The sequence below is a fragment of the Hevea brasiliensis genome, chromosome 16, assembly GCF_030052815.1.
Source record: "Hevea brasiliensis isolate MT/VB/25A 57/8 chromosome 16, ASM3005281v1, whole genome shotgun sequence".
Lineage (NCBI taxonomy): Eukaryota > Viridiplantae > Streptophyta > Magnoliopsida > Malpighiales > Euphorbiaceae > Hevea > Hevea brasiliensis.
In genome coordinates, this window is record NC_079508.1 from 63,375,224 (window position 1) to 63,390,819 (window position 15,596).

The following is a 15,596-nucleotide window of genomic DNA, read 5'->3' on the forward strand; positions in this document are numbered from 1 at the left end:
GACAACACAATTTGCTTAACAGGTAAGCTCAATTTGCTTAACAGGTAAAAGGGCAGCTAGTTATTCCCTGTGACAACACAATTTGCTTTACATGTTATAATAAAGATATTACTAATCACAAATCAAAGGATAAAAATTATCTTCCTTCAAAATTATGAATGAAACAAAACATGAAAGGTTTATGAATGAAACAAAACAAGAAAGATACAATTGCAAGCTCGCTGTGACAAATAGGATTCTGCACCAGACCATTTATGAGATCCAAGCAATGAGAGAAGGATCACATAAATACTTTGGATTGGTTTAGATCAAAAAGCCTTAAAAATTTCAATGATGTAAAAATCATCATCAGATACTGACTTTGTTATTTGTTCAGTTTCAAAATGTGCCTTACCAGGAAAACCCTTTGTCCAACCATTGTTCCTGTAAAAGCATCTCATGCATTTAGTTTAAGAAATGCCTTTATGACGCCCATCATTTCTCCTCCAGGAAACCGTCCAAGACATCCCCTTGCTGCTGCTATCTCGCTAAATTCACAAACTGAATCACCACTGAAAGATTTAAGCTGTTTGCTAATTCTATCCTTTTCCATCTTATCTTCATCTAGGTCTTCACCGGCCTTATTGATTGGAAGAGGAAATGGTTGAAGGGAAGTTGCCACAACAATGGGCTCTCCACCCATGGCACCCACAAAGTCTTTTAACCGGCAGATGGCAAATGGAACTGGTTCGAAACTATGGTCTCCATATTCAACAGGAGTAGAGTGATCTCCAGTGACACAAAGGAAATACTGGAACTTTTCAGTTGATTCTGCCTGCCAAAGAAGTTTGGCCAGCTGGCCTAAAGCTTGATCTACTGCTTCCAGTGCCTTAACTTTGAAAAGGCTCGCCTTATCATGACCTGCATCATCTATTGCCTGAAATACAAAAGTCAAGGAAATCGATTGTCATAATGGCAAAGAAAACTTCAACTTAGGCCTTATGTACTGAAGTGTTCAAACAAATTTTAGCCAGGGTCAGAAAAGGTAAAAGGAAAGGACAAAAAATAGCCAAGAAAAAAAAGAATTTGAAAATTTAAATAATTCTTACCGAAAAGCTTAGTAAGATTTTTTGTCAACCAACATGCTGAAGATGTCTTCAACCCACGTTGTCAAAGTTTAACAAGTTGATGATAAAAGAAGATAAAGAAAGAAATTAAGAAGTCATTCCAGGGGCCTTAAATGCAAGCTGGCTCTTCTAGTATTTTGTTTGTTTACCATAATAACTATGAAAAAAACTTTGTTAAAAAGAAAATAAAGATGAAAGGGGACAAATTAAAAAGTCGTTTTTTATAGAAAGCGCCATTTTGGAGTGAAGCTTGCTTGTAACTACAAAGATAAAGGTCTATCAATATTCAATACTCATTTATTAACACCTTAATGTGGAGAAACCCAAAGTCGTAACCATCTGATTTGCCTGGCTTATGCTCATCCTCTCCAGGTACAAAAACATTGGGAGAAGACTGCAAAGGAGCAGAGAGTGCCTTAGCTATGGCAGTCGCTTTGGAAGTCAAAAGTGTTCGATAATCTCCAGTTGCCCCTGGAGCTTCTAGAATGTCAATATCAAGTGATAGGCCCAAGCCAGCTATGATTTTAGTAGGAGCTACCATGCATGGCCATAACCCATGTTTCTTTTCAAATGATGGAACCTGTACAACAATTAGAAACTCTTTCAATGATGCAAATTACTTCAATTTTCAAGCATAGAAATATATACAAATTAGCTTGTCCAATACTGTGAAACACTTACATTGAGAATCTTATGTGTTTTCCTTCTTTTTATCCCTAGAATCTCATGATTGGCAAGAACTCTCACAATATATTGCAAACTTGCATCGTTAATTATTTGCATATCAGAATTAACAAATTTGAGAAATTAGCAATAGCCTAGTGCATCTTTCAAAAAAAAAAAAAAAGCCTAGTGCATCTCACTGCTAAGATTGTCCCTAATGTTCAGAGCTACTAGTCAATGTAACTACCGTAAAAATTTTGTCAAATGCAAAAATTGTAACACAAACAGTAATATGTTCAAAACACAAAAGACAAACAAGCTAATCTCAGAACTTCATGGTCACATTTTTCATTTTGGATTCATTATCATGCAGTTTTATCATTATTTTTTTATAATAATCATCATGCACTTTAAAAGTTCTAATAATGGGTCAAAAATCAAGACTATATTAAAGCCCAAGAAAATAAATTAGGATTGGTGGTTGATACAACCATTTCCCCCTCACAAAAGAAAGAGAAAGTACAACTAATAAATCAAAATAATTTTGGAAAGCAAGATCAAGGTATACTCCAAGTGAAAGTATGAAATTTTCTTTCAACAAGCATATCTGTTGCTTTCCCAGGAAACAGAAAAAAAATGACATGTTGATGATGGACATAAGAAAAACACCTCAATTCGAATACCACATCCGCGTAAAAGGACAACATTGGCAATGTTCTTCCCTTCTGCCGCCCGTTTTGCATTCAATGGGTGAGAGACTAGAATTCGTGATATCTCCCTGGACAATTCATTGACAACTGCAGCTGTATGCTTTGCTTCATCAGTATCATCTAAGGCTTCAGCTTGCAGAAGTAAGCGGTTATCTTTTAATGGGTCTGTTCCTGATATATTCCCACTCAATCTTGGTCCTTTCACAACCACTCCACATCTATGTTCTGTTGCATACCTGTAGGGAGTGATTTCTCATTATTTTTTTCTTTCTTATGTTTGAAATAAGAAGCCTTCCACTTGAATCAAAGGAAAAGAATTCCCATTATTGACTTCAAAAACAAATGTTTCCCATTATTGATTTCGAAGAATTTACACAAATTTTCATTCTTGAAACCATAGATACTCTGGGCTTACTTCCAAAACTTTCTCAGTCAGGCAATCATTTTTGTCCTTTTTTTTCACTTCCCATTTCTTTTGGCTTATTAAGTTATGATCCATGACCCACACCATACATTGCCTTACATGAACCAATTATCCCTAGCTCACCCATCATTTTGCTCCAGGAAGGATCCACAGAGAAAGTGGCAACTTCAAAGTTCCAAAGAAATGTTTAACAAAAAGATGCAGAGTATGCATATTTCTAGATCAATCAAGAAGCAAGGATAGCACAATTAAAATATCTGCACACCTGACTCTGACTTCATATTCAGGGTAGGATGGCAACTTCATTCTATCAAGAGCAGCACAGAGAATTGGCCCTTCTTCTTCGAAGTGCCTGTCAGCCCTTCTGCTGGTGACTATTCCAGTTTTCTCATCAAATGTTGCAAAATTTGACTACAGATCAAACACAGTAATGGGCATTAAATGAGAAGATCAACAGTAAAAAAAAAGATTTTTGGAAATTCTTAAATTTCTTCTGCAATAAATATAACCAGAAACATGAAACATTAATAGAAGTAGCCATGGCCGAAAAAAGTTTTTCATGCATAGTCATGGCCAAAAAAAGTTTTTCATGCATAGTCACCTTGAATGCAATATCACCAGGTGACATGGCCAATCCAGCACCCATTGACTCAAATGCACCTCGACCCTTATAATATACTCGTGGGTCATAACCCAATAATGAAAGGTGAGCAGTATCACTTCCACAAGCCAAACCTACTTCAACAGGGTCCATAAGGCCATTAACTCCTGCAGATGCAATAGCATCCAGGTTTGGAACATTGGCTGTTTGCAGAGGGGTCTTGTATCCAAACCTTGGCAAGGATACATCACCCAAACCATCAATCAGCACTAATGCCACTCTCCTCCTTGGTTGTTTGGGACTTCCCATGCTTCTATACCTTTGTTATCCAAAATGAAAAAGAAATGGAAATGTTAAGAATAGGCTAGCTCACAGCAATGATTTTACCAGCGGACTCAAACGAAAAACCCACAATAAGCCAAGGAAAAAAGAAAAGAAATTAAATGCTGTAACAAAATAGTTCTTTTGATAATCAAGAGATTTTCAATTCACGGTTCTTGAATTAGACAATTAAAGGTAGAAATGGCACAAAATCGATGATTAAACTGCAGAAATTGAAATTAGAAACTCAAGGCAGCAACTTTGATGAGTAATTGAGTCAACATAAATAGGGGTGAACACACAGCAGTATGCCAATTATCTTTCAAAAATAAATAAATAAATAAAAAAGCAAGCATAAACTTCGATTCTTATCAATTTAAAGAATCAGAAAATGGGTATCGTCTTTTTGTCAAGAAATCGACTTCTTCAAATGGAAAGCGAAAAATCTGAATGAGTTTCTCTAACTATAGCTAAAACGTATTTATAAACAACAAAAAGCTTCAAAAGCAATGAATGATGGACCAAGATAGGAAACATCAACAAACTATAACGAAACGATTACGCAATGCTAATGAGAAAGAATTATAATAAATCAAAGACCGTAATTTGACGACAAAGAAAATGAAATATTCAAACATTAACAAGTGCACGTAAATAGAAATTAGATAAGACAAAACAAGCACTGATCAATGGCTGCTTAATTAAGAAACTCTCACCTCTAAAACAGCTTCACTGTCAATTTAATTCAGTCCTTTTAGGAAGCAGAATAAGAAAAGAAAGCTCTAATTTGCCTTCTGTGATTTGGATTTGGATGGCCCAACGAGCAGAGAAATCTTTATAAGCTCAGTGTCACTTGTGTTGGGCATCGAAGGGCTAAAAGAAAAAGAGGCCCAGTGTTCCAGGAGATAAATTATTTAATAAAATTAAAAATATATGGGTAAATATTTACGTGGCTTTTTTTAGATAATTAATTTAATTTATACTTTAATAAATGTGAATTTATTATATTAATTCTCATTGCCAGAGAAAAATCTCAGTATAGAATCTGATTATATAAATTTCATCTTATTGGATATTACTTTCAAATTATTATTGATTAAGTCGTGTTAATTAAATTTGAAATAAAAATAAACATTGATCTAATTTAAAAAAAAATTCAAATATTAATTTTTTTAATTTTAATTTACTTTTTTTAAAAAATAAATTTAAATTTCTTTATTTGCCTAAAAAAATTAAAAAAAAATTATTTTTAAGGACGAAACTAAAAATTAACCTTTAAAGTCAAAAATAAATATTAAAAAGAACTTAAATAAAATTTTGTAAAAAATATAAGCATTAAAATAAAAAATATAAAATGTAAAGATCAAAGTTAAATAATACAAAACTATGAATAAAATTTACACAAAAATAGAAATATTGAAGGAATAAATAATTATTTTGTAAACATATTAAATATTATAGATTTATAAATTGCTTTTTTAAAAAAAGAATACATTAAAATTAAGAGTAAAATTTTAAAAATAAAATACATTAAATTGTTTTTTTTTTGGATCATGACTCTTTTAAGTCTTATATAATTCTAAAATTTTTATTTGATGAAGTTTATGTGAAATTCATTATAATTAATAATTATAATAAAATTTATTATATAATTTTTAGTAATTTGGTCTGGTTGTCTTTCTCAATTAATTTATTTATTATTATATAATTTATTAAACTTTCATTAAATAAGAAATATCAAATTTAGTTTCTCAAAAACAAAAAAAAAAAAATTATTAATGGGGCAGGGGACCCAACCATGGGCAGGAAAAGAAAATAAAGCGGTTAGACTTGTCCATATTGTGCGCCATATGTTCTGTGGGTCGTTACTGTTTACTACCATTACTAGCACTTTATCGATTGCTTAGTAGAACCAAAATCCATGCTCTTTATTTACTTTCTTTCCATAGATTTCTCCATACACACTCAAGCAACCTGATCCTTTCCACTCTACACGCAAAAGCCATAAAATTAAAGAACGACCAAAGCAGAAATGAAGGCTGTCATGTCACGCTTGCAGCTGCATTCAAAGGCCTCATTTCCCAGGCTCTGGTGAGTGCTCGTGACAACCCCATGACCTGTTTTTGATTTTGACAAGATTACTTTCCTTTTTGGTTTAATTTGTACTGTACAGTTGTGTTCTTATCTGGGTTTGTGATTGACTAGATTAATTTACATGAATAATCTATGATTGGCATGTAAAAATACGATATTTGGGTAGTTTTCATCAGATGGGTTTTCTGGCATTGATGAAAAGAATGATCTTGGCACTCGAATTTGAGGAATTACCATTTGCAGCCAGCTGTGGTGATATGTTAGATTAGTTTTTGTTTAATGTCTATGCTTTCCTTTTGCATTTTGCCTGAGGTAGACGGTGGGAAAAAAAAAAACCCAGGGGATCCTGGATTGGCCTTGTGAGCGATTTGATGAATTCGAATTTTCTGAGCATCAATAGAATGCATTATTTACATGCCTTAGGATGGATGGGATTTGTTTTTAAGAAAATTCTAAATGCTTTGTTGGGATGTTCAAATACAAAAGTTGCATGTAGGTTTCTTTGTCTAGGAAAAGTTGCCTATAGTTTGTTTAAAGCTTGGTTAGGATGTAGTGTTGTGAGACGGTAGACGGTAGGTAGTTCTGAACAAGCAATAGCTAAATTGACTGTTGAATTTTTAAGAGATTTGAACAGTAGCATAAAATAGAGGAGAAGAACAAAAATTATGAAAGAACAACTGCAATTTTTATTTCTCACTTGGAGAGTTTGGGGCTGTTGTGGGGGCCCGTTGGTTGGCGGGGTGGTGGTGGTGGTGGGAAAGTTTCAAGCTTAAGAACCTTTACATAATGCCTGTTATGATGATGGTAGTTAAAATGTCATTAAGTTATGGCCATTATTTAATTCCATGGAAGTAATGGTAGAATAGTTCTTGATATATCCAGAACTTATTTCAACTTCCTTGCTACTATATTATTTATGCTTCTGTATTTGATATTTTTATTTTATGTTGAAATGTTTTTGATTCCTGAATACTTATATACAAGCATTGAACCAATTTCCAGCCAAGTCAGAAAGGATATATTCTAGTCTACTGAAATTATAAATCTTATTCACCTTGATTTGCATTTTGTCACATAATATATTTATTTATGATTTATTTATCTGAATTAGATCTTAATTTTGATTTTCCTTTTCCTCAATGGATTAAAATGCCACGCCACTGTAGAAATAAAGGCTGTCTTTTGTAACTATATCTGTAATGCCAAAACAGTTGGCTGGTTGTGTTGAAAAATGGGAGATCATTGTCTATAAGATCTGATCAAGTTGATGGTGAGGAAGCAGAGACAGTAGAATTGAAAACTCCTCCAACAGAGAAGGTATGTTGCAATGCTAAATTGCTAATAAAGGGGTGTCAGGTGCACTTGACATTCTCTTGTTGCTGATAAAATATGCCCTTGTTTCAGCTACTTGTTTTGGGAGGAAATGGTTTTGTTGGTTCACATATATGCAGAGAAGCTTTAGGCCATGGTTTGATCGTATCCAGTCTTAGTAGGTATTGCTTCTTTTTGGGTTGTCAACAAAGATTTGATGCAACAGATGTTAGTGATTTTAGCTCTCCATGAAATTTTGTTATGAAGAACAGTTAGATTAAAGGAAAAGAATGACTAGAAATAAAAATGATATATTTATCTAAGTAATGTCTCCAAAGTATTTATTTCTGTCATTTGCTTATTTATTCTTTTTTTTTTATATTTATATTTATTAGGTCTGGTAGATCATCTCTACCTGATTCTTGGGCTGACAGCATAGTCTGGCATCAAGGTTCTCGATGAGTTCTAATTTACAATACCTTATCTATCCTACTTTCTCGATATGAAGTGTAATGCTCTGTCTTTATCGATCTACAGGAGATTTGCTTTCACCTGATTCCTTAAAGCATGCACTAAATGGAGTAACCTCCGTGGTATAAGATCTTCTGATTAGTACTCTTGCTTTGAGATAGTGTGATCTGAAAATGAAATAACGAGAGAAGTCAAGGTTGTAGATATTAGTGATCAAACTCTGCATTGTTTACGATCACCAATGTTTTTCCAATCACTACATTGGTTTGCGATGCTGCACTTGCATTTTCCTATCGAGTATAACATGGCATGTTACTAAAATAACTCATAGCTTTTATGAAAGATGACAGGATGAACTCATTGTTTATTTTGCATGCTTTAATTATAGTAGCCAGTTAATAGTTGCAATGATTTTATGTTAGCACAATTATGGAGTGTTATGTTTTATTTTGTGATGATTATTTGAGACAAGCCCATCTCTAAGAGGGTCTTTAATTATTATTATTATTATTATTATTATTATTATTATTATTATTATTATTATTATTATTATTATTATGTTCTAGTCATTTCAGTTCCTGCATAGATTACCATGCAGTTAGTTTGCTTAGAATAGTACATTTAAAATTATTCTTACATTTTTTACAAAAGGAATGAGCTGCTTATTCTTGTTTTAAGGTAAATTTTGTAGATCTCATGTGTTGGAGGTTTTGGCTCAAATTCTTATATGTACAAAATTAATGGATCTGCAAATATAAATGCTATTAAAGCTGCCTCAGAGCAAGGTATGTTACTATTCTCTCACCAATATGCCTTTTTGTCTTTCTTTAGTCATGCCCCAATTATTCAAGATCAAAACAATAGTTAGGCATTATCACAGAATTATCTTGTAACATATTTGGCAATTTCTTGCTTGCAGTCTCATACAGTGATTATATTCTTATTATTCCTTCCTTTTATGATCAACATTTTGGCAATTTCTTTTCAAAATTTACTGTATTGAGTTAATTTAGCATGGAATTCTCTTTCTTCCTAAACTGTTTGATTGAAATGATTAAGCACCAGGTCGGATGGCTTCCACACTTCCTGAAAACTGTTTCCATTTTACTATCTAAAGAGGAATCATGTTTGCTTGAAAACTGAGTTTTGGCATTATTTGATGGAAGTCAACTGTGTTATGCTCATTTTTCTTGTGTTTCCGGTTTTACACATCTATAGTTGTTATTATTTCTTTATTTCCTTACTTGCCTCTCTGCATGCTTGTCTTCAGGTGTTAAAAGATTTGTCTATATATCTGCTGCTGATTTCGGTTTGATAAATTATATACTACGAGGATATTATGAAGGAAAGGTATATTCTTGCTCACTATGTATTCATTTACCCTTGCTCAATTCCTGATAGGAACAATCAGCTTGGAGATTTTCTGTTTTAAACTAATTGTTCCATTGTTAATGTTGTAGCTACTGACGTCATATGTTATTTGTTTATAATGCTTAACTATATGACTCTTTTTGCTACCTTTATTTATTAGAATTTCCCCTTGTCTACTTTGATGCAGAGGTCAACTGAAGCTGAACTAATCAATAACTTTCCAAATGGAGGTTTAGTTCTCACTCTCTTATATCTTGTTTTTTTTTTTCTTTTCAATTTTTGATATATATTATATAGCATCATGGTAGTACCTTGATCCAGTTTCAGTTTTCTTTATCTAGCCGTGTATTATTAGTGTCATACTGAAATTTCAAGTACTTTATGCTGAAGTGAATCTTTTTATTTCTCAAACACCTTGTGTTATTATGACTAATATGTTGATTCTTATTGATATAGTTATGTCCAACTTTTACGTCATCTCAATTTGTGAAACTATTGTAATAACTTGCCATGCTTGCGGTCCTAGTATCTTTGTATCTCCCTGATCCAAAGTTCTCATATTGCTTTATAACTGATTATTTACAAACATTTTATTAGTGTTTGTTGACTGGAAACATCAGAATTTATTTGGAGCAGAATTTATCCTTTATTTTTCGACTTTTCTTGTCTTTATGAAAGTTATTTTAGCAAAGAATTTGGAGAATCCAATATTCATGAGGAATGTTTTCCTTCAATTTTTTTTTCATGACAGGTGTTTTTCTTAGGCCTGGTTTCATACATGGGAACCGCCGTGTTGGAAATATGAAGTTACCTTTAAGTATAATTGGGGCTCCACTTGAGATGGTAAGAAGTGTGTACTTTGTATGATTTTATCTTCACTGACTGAATCCTTCAGATAGCATTTTCTCAATTTGACTTTTGACTGGAGATCAATCAAATATGACCGATTGATCAGGATTAGAATATTATGTTAGATGTAATAGAGTTTCCTACTCATCAAGCATAATTATTCCTTATCCATGTGATATATTTTAGTTGTAATACAATCCGATATAATCTGTTGTGCATTTACACGTTTCACCTACTCTTCTGGCCTCAGGGTGGTAATGGTTATAGTACTTTTTGCAGGTACTCCAACATGCCAAGCTACTGACCCGAATCCCACTCATCGGTCCTCTTTTTATACCTCCAGTTCATGTTAGTTCAGTGGCAAAGGTTGCTGTCAGAGCTGCAACAGATCCAGCTTTCCCTCCAGGCATTGTTGATGTGTACAGTATACTAAAGCATAGCCGATAAGCTCCAGTTTAAGCCTTAATTATTTAGTCTTTGTTTGAAAATTTTGTTTTTGTTGCTTTTTGATTTATCAAAAGAAGCCTTAGATATCTCTGTCTAATTATGGAAATATCACTATATATGTTGATTGTGTTGAAATGCAAGTATGCAGCTCTATGCTTGAAAGTTATAGAATTTCATCCCATTCCAAAATAAGATTGATTTTATTCTCTTCCTCTATTTCCCTAATTTTATATCTTAGGTGTATATACCCACCTAAATAATAATTGACACGAAGCCAATTAAAAATTTGAAGACATGTATGTTCTTCTGAGTTCAAATTAGCCTATCAAATTCAAAGCTTGAAGCTTTATTGGATAGGATAAGAATAACTTATCTTAGCATCAATTAAATTCCAATAACATTACTAGGATATAAACAAACAAATGAACATGCGGTGGGATCTAGGCAGGAAAACTTCCCCAGCTATAAACCTTGATCAAACAAAGCAGCGAAAACCTCCATTTCTTGCCTCAACAAGACCACCGCAACCTCAACTCCTCCACTGCCATCCCTACCGTCCATCAAAGCAATAGCGTTGGTTCCTTCCGTCGATGCTATCTCCACTTTCTCGGGTCGTCCCCAACCCAAGTCCAACCCATAACACGCAAACCGGGAAGATCCAGCTAATCCAAATTTCTGCATTTCTGGTGCTAAGGCTCTTATCCTTGCTAGCGTGTCTTTAGCTCCTTCAAGAAGTCCCTTTCCAGTCCTTTTATCAATTCACTAAGCTTCTCTGCTATGATAGCAACTCCATTTTCGTCCATAAAAGCTGCTGTCTCTATAACTATGTCATGGATGCATAAACAGTTCCCGAAATAATTTACTGGAATTTGAGGTTCTAAGCGACTCCTGCAATCCACTGGAAACGAAACGTAGACCTTTCTGTTACCATCTCCTCCTCTAGCTTTCACAAGGCAGACCAACACATAAGCATATGTAAGCACAAAGGCAGAGAGATGAAGATATTTCACTGGGTCGTCTCCTTGAGCCCGATGCTGGTGGCAAAGCACTACACTTTCCCTGAGTTTCTTGATTGATCCCGGGCTCAACTGAAACGCAGCTCGAACTAAGTTAGGTCGCACTCCTCGAAGATTCGGCAGCATTTTCAAGCTTACTCGGAATCTACTCTCGTCTTCTCTATCCAGTGTTTCAGGTAAATTTGATCGATCCCTTCTGGGTCTTTGATTACAGTACGATCAAAAGATGGTGTTAGTTCTGGCAAAAAAGTGAATGGTGGCCTGCGAGTGGTGGAAGAAGAGTTTGAGTGTGGGAAGAATTACTGAGTGACAAAAAGTTGGAGTCGACTCAGTGACTCTATTGAAGAAGAGGCACTCTAGCGGGGGTAATCTAAACCAAAAAGTGTCAAAAAAGGTCAGGGGAAGAGAGAATTCTACACTCGGCTGAGTCGGAGGTGGGAATTTTCACCGAGTTGGGTGATGCCATCGGAAATTGTTTGATGTTATTTGTTATTGTATGTGTTCTTTGGCAAAAGCCTTAATTTAGAGGATTTTGTGAGTATTAGTTGATGATTGCTTAATCAATTTTATTTGATATTAATTCTTTCTTTTTTTTTTTTTTATTTAATGTACACTTCAATTCTTGAACGTCGAGGATGTATGGAAGTGTCGTTTTATGCGGTGATGGCAACCATATCGGCCCTTCTCATTTTCCTTTTTATACGGGCACTGTATGATGGCTGCAAGAAAGCAAAGAATGCACCACCACCCTGAATGGTGGAGCAGCCAGCCAAGCAAGAGGAGCCGCCAGTATAACTTCCAACTGCGCGCCGACTGAGCAAGTTGCCACCTAGTCATTATTTGAGTTGCAGTTTTGCAAAAATATCAGTTTTAATGAGCCTCGGGAGAGCTGATATATGAATTTTTGGAAAATCTTATTTTAATTATTTTCTAATTTCTGCAGCGTTTACGATATTAAATCGATGTTAACTTTACGATGAGATGAATATTATTTATATTCAATAAATTAATTTAATTGATAAGAGTTGAGTGTTTTTTATTAAATTTTAATTATATTATTAATTAATGATTGAATTAATGACGTTAAACTAATTTAGGTATACTTTACTTATAAGTCTATGAGTTGAATATAGGGTCGTCATTATTTATATAAAATTAATAATATTCAAAATCAGAAAAAAAAATATATTCAAAATAATATATCAATATAAGAGTGTGTCTTTAGTACAACAACCTATTACCATTATATAAAGTACAAATTTAAGAAAATGAGATGCTAATTTATGTGAAAAGAAAAGGAATTTTTTTATATCAATCTGTTTTCTGTTCTTTTTGTTTTTTATTGTTTATTTTTGAATTAAATAAAAAATAATAAAAAACAACTTTGATGAAATTTGGAATAATAATTTTTTTTTTTTATACTTGGATTTTGGAATTTTTAAGAGTAATGGATTCCGTACATGCAAAATTACTCTATTTAAATTTGAACCCAATTAATATTCTTAAAACTTAAACAATTAAATTTATTATAAATTTAATTAAAATTTATTTTTAACTAATTGAATTTGTTTCAATTACTATCTAAAAAATATCCAAACTCATCTAATTTTATAATTTTTAATTAATAATTTATATAAATAATTATTTTTATTAATAATTTATATTTTAAAATTTTAATAATTTCATAAAATATTTAAATTATATTTTATATAAAACAAAATATATAAAAATTTATAAACATAATTATAAAAAATATATTTATATTTAATTAAATATTTATATAAACGAGTTTAGATAATGGATACCCAACATGTAAAATTCGAATTCAACACAGGTATTAAATTTCAAACCTGAATTTATTACAAATCCGATTATATACTACATAAATTTATCTTATTGGGATTCAATCAGATCGAGTACCTACATGTTGTCATCCCTAACCTGAATTTTTTATTTTTAATTATTCTCATGATAAGTAATTTAAATTAAAAGGAAAAAAAAAAGACTATCACTTTTAATTAAGAATTTAGATATCGCCATAACGTTGCTTATTATAATTTTCAAATTTTAAATTTTTTTAAAGAAAGATACCATGCGCATGAATAAATATCCGTCAATTATTTTACCAATAAAAAAAATTCTGCCTCCGTATCACGATATTCATATAAATCAATTTTTAACTTTTGAAATAAATTTATGGGCAACTTTTAATTTAAAATAATTTAAAATAAATAGTTCAAATTAGTTATACACTAATAAAATACTATTTATTTAAGATATGGTGACACGTCCGGCTAGCGGTGGTGCAAAAGGGCGGCGGGGGAAAGAAGAAGAAGGAGCGGGAGGCGGAGGAAGCTCATGATATGGGTTCATCTGGGTTTGGAGATTTGTGGGGTTGTTGGGTTATTAATTTTTTTTTATTTTAATTAAAAATAATAAATTATTTTTAATGTTTAACAATATATATAAATTATTAATTTATTAATGAAAATTAAAAATATTGTGATCTTATTTAAAAAAATAATTTATTTGTAACTTAAATGGAAAATTTTGAGGTTTATTTAGTAAAAAAAATCAAAATTAAACTTATTTAAACTTCACCTTAAAATTAAGGGGTTTATTTAAAATTTTTTTTTTCATTAATAGTTTAATGCATTGATAAAGAAGAGACTGTGCTGTGTGAGTTCATTTTAACAAGCAGTAATTAGGAAAACATTGAGCTAAAGAACCAATAAAAAAATTAATTATTATAAAACAAATATTTTTGAAGTTAATAAAATATTTCTAATTTATATTTTCGAATAAAAAGCGCTAACCCTTTTTTAATTATATATTCATGGATTTAATTGCAAATTTTCTAGTAATGATGCACATCGAGATATTAAATTGAAAGGATAGCCGATGTTAACTTTGCAGTTAGACATATATTATTTATATTTAATAAATTAATTTAATTGATAATTATATTAAATAATATTTATATAGAAATAGAGATCAGGTCTTTAAATTATTTTAAAATAAGCTTAATATCAATGAATAAATTAATTTACATGACCATAAATATTAAAAATATTTAAAATTATTTGTATTTTTAATTTATATATATATATTTACTAATTAATTAAAATTTATTTTTTTATTCATTAGAATTGAATCTTCGGTTTGTTGCCCATCAAAAATACCTACCTGCAGAATATAACAACTTATTCTGAATACATAGATTTATTAATCTGTTTAGAAATTAAATTTTGTAATTAAAATTTTACAAACATTTAATTTAATTAATTTTTTTATTACTTTTTATATTTAAAATAAAAGAATTTAATTATTTTTAACGTAAAAAATTATTTTTAAAGGAATAGAAATAAAATATAATTAGACTAAACGATAAAAAAAATTCAAAACCTTTATGTCAATTATTAATTTTAGTCAAAATTTTTAATTTTGTCAATGCCTTTCCAAATATTTTAATTTTAATAATAAATTTAATTAAAAATAATTGAACTCATTAATTGACAAAAATAATTCAAAATTTTTCATTAATTATCAATTTTAGTTATTCCTTTTAATTTTATGAATATGTTCAATAATTTTAATATTTTTATTAATTCTAATAAATTTTATGTTGAGAAAAAAATAATAAATGAATAATATACATAATATTATTATTTAAATTTTTAATTTTTTGCTTATCTCTTTTTATTTATACTTTTAGTTCACATCTTTTTTATTATTTTATTTCAAATATAAGGTAAAAAAAGTAAATAAAATATGAATAAATAATAAAATAAAAAGTAAATATAATTATAATTTTTAAAATGATAGAGAAATTAATTAAAATAATATTTTTATCAATTTGAAAATAACTGTAAAAACTAATATGAAAATAAAAAAATTAGCTAATATTAATAATTTATGTAAATATTTGAATTACTTTTATCAATTAAATAATCTAATTAAGATAATTACTAAAATTGAAACTAATATAAAAGTTTGATATTGAATTGATAAAATTAAAAGATTTAGCTAAAATTAAAAAACTTATAAAGATTTTGATTTTTTTAGTTATTTAGTTAATATAATTGTGTGGAAATTTAATTAAAATTTTTTTCTTGTAAATAATTTATTTCAATAGAAGTCTATTTAAATGTTAAATTATTTTGAAATTTTGATGTAATGGAAGGAAAAATATTGATCATAAAATTATAAAAT

The 15,596-nt window shown here is 30.6% G+C and overlaps 2 protein-coding genes and 1 pseudogene across 3 annotated transcripts; 1 reads left to right on the plus strand and 2 right to left on the minus strand.

Annotated features, from left to right (window-relative positions):
- Positions 1-128: 128 nt before the first annotated feature.
- On the minus strand, positions 129-4,693 carry LOC110671585 (uncharacterized). Of its 2 annotated transcripts, XM_021834073.2 has the most exons (6): positions 4,542-4,693; positions 3,505-3,823; positions 3,169-3,314; positions 2,439-2,715; positions 1,414-1,686; positions 129-916 (listed from the first exon to the last, which is right to left on the minus strand). In XM_021834073.2, exons 2-6 carry the CDS (start codon positions 3,811-3,813, stop codon positions 437-439), a joined length of 1,485 nt encoding a protein of 494 aa, XP_021689765.2. In that variant the 5' UTR covers positions 3,814-3,823; positions 4,542-4,693; the 3' UTR covers positions 129-436. The 2 variants fall into 2 exon arrangements, with proteins under 2 accessions (XP_021689765.2, XP_021689766.2); XM_021834074.2 differs by lacking the exon at positions 4,542-4,693 and having other exon boundaries at positions 3,505-4,512.
- Positions 4,694-5,667: 974 nt separating this feature from the next.
- Positions 5,668-10,578, plus strand: LOC110671583 (uncharacterized protein At1g32220, chloroplastic). Its single transcript, XM_021834070.2, has 10 exons — positions 5,668-5,916; positions 7,131-7,236; positions 7,324-7,412; positions 7,626-7,681; positions 7,768-7,823; positions 8,393-8,486; positions 8,972-9,051; positions 9,260-9,302; positions 9,824-9,915; positions 10,201-10,578. Exons 1-10 carry the CDS (start codon positions 5,858-5,860, stop codon positions 10,366-10,368), a joined length of 843 nt encoding a protein of 280 aa, XP_021689762.2. The 5' UTR covers positions 5,668-5,857; the 3' UTR covers positions 10,369-10,578.
- Positions 10,579-10,810: 232 nt separating this feature from the next.
- LOC110671570 (phenolic glucoside malonyltransferase 1-like) lies at positions 10,811-11,605 on the minus strand (annotated as a pseudogene).
- Positions 11,606-15,596: the final 3,991 nt, after the last annotated feature.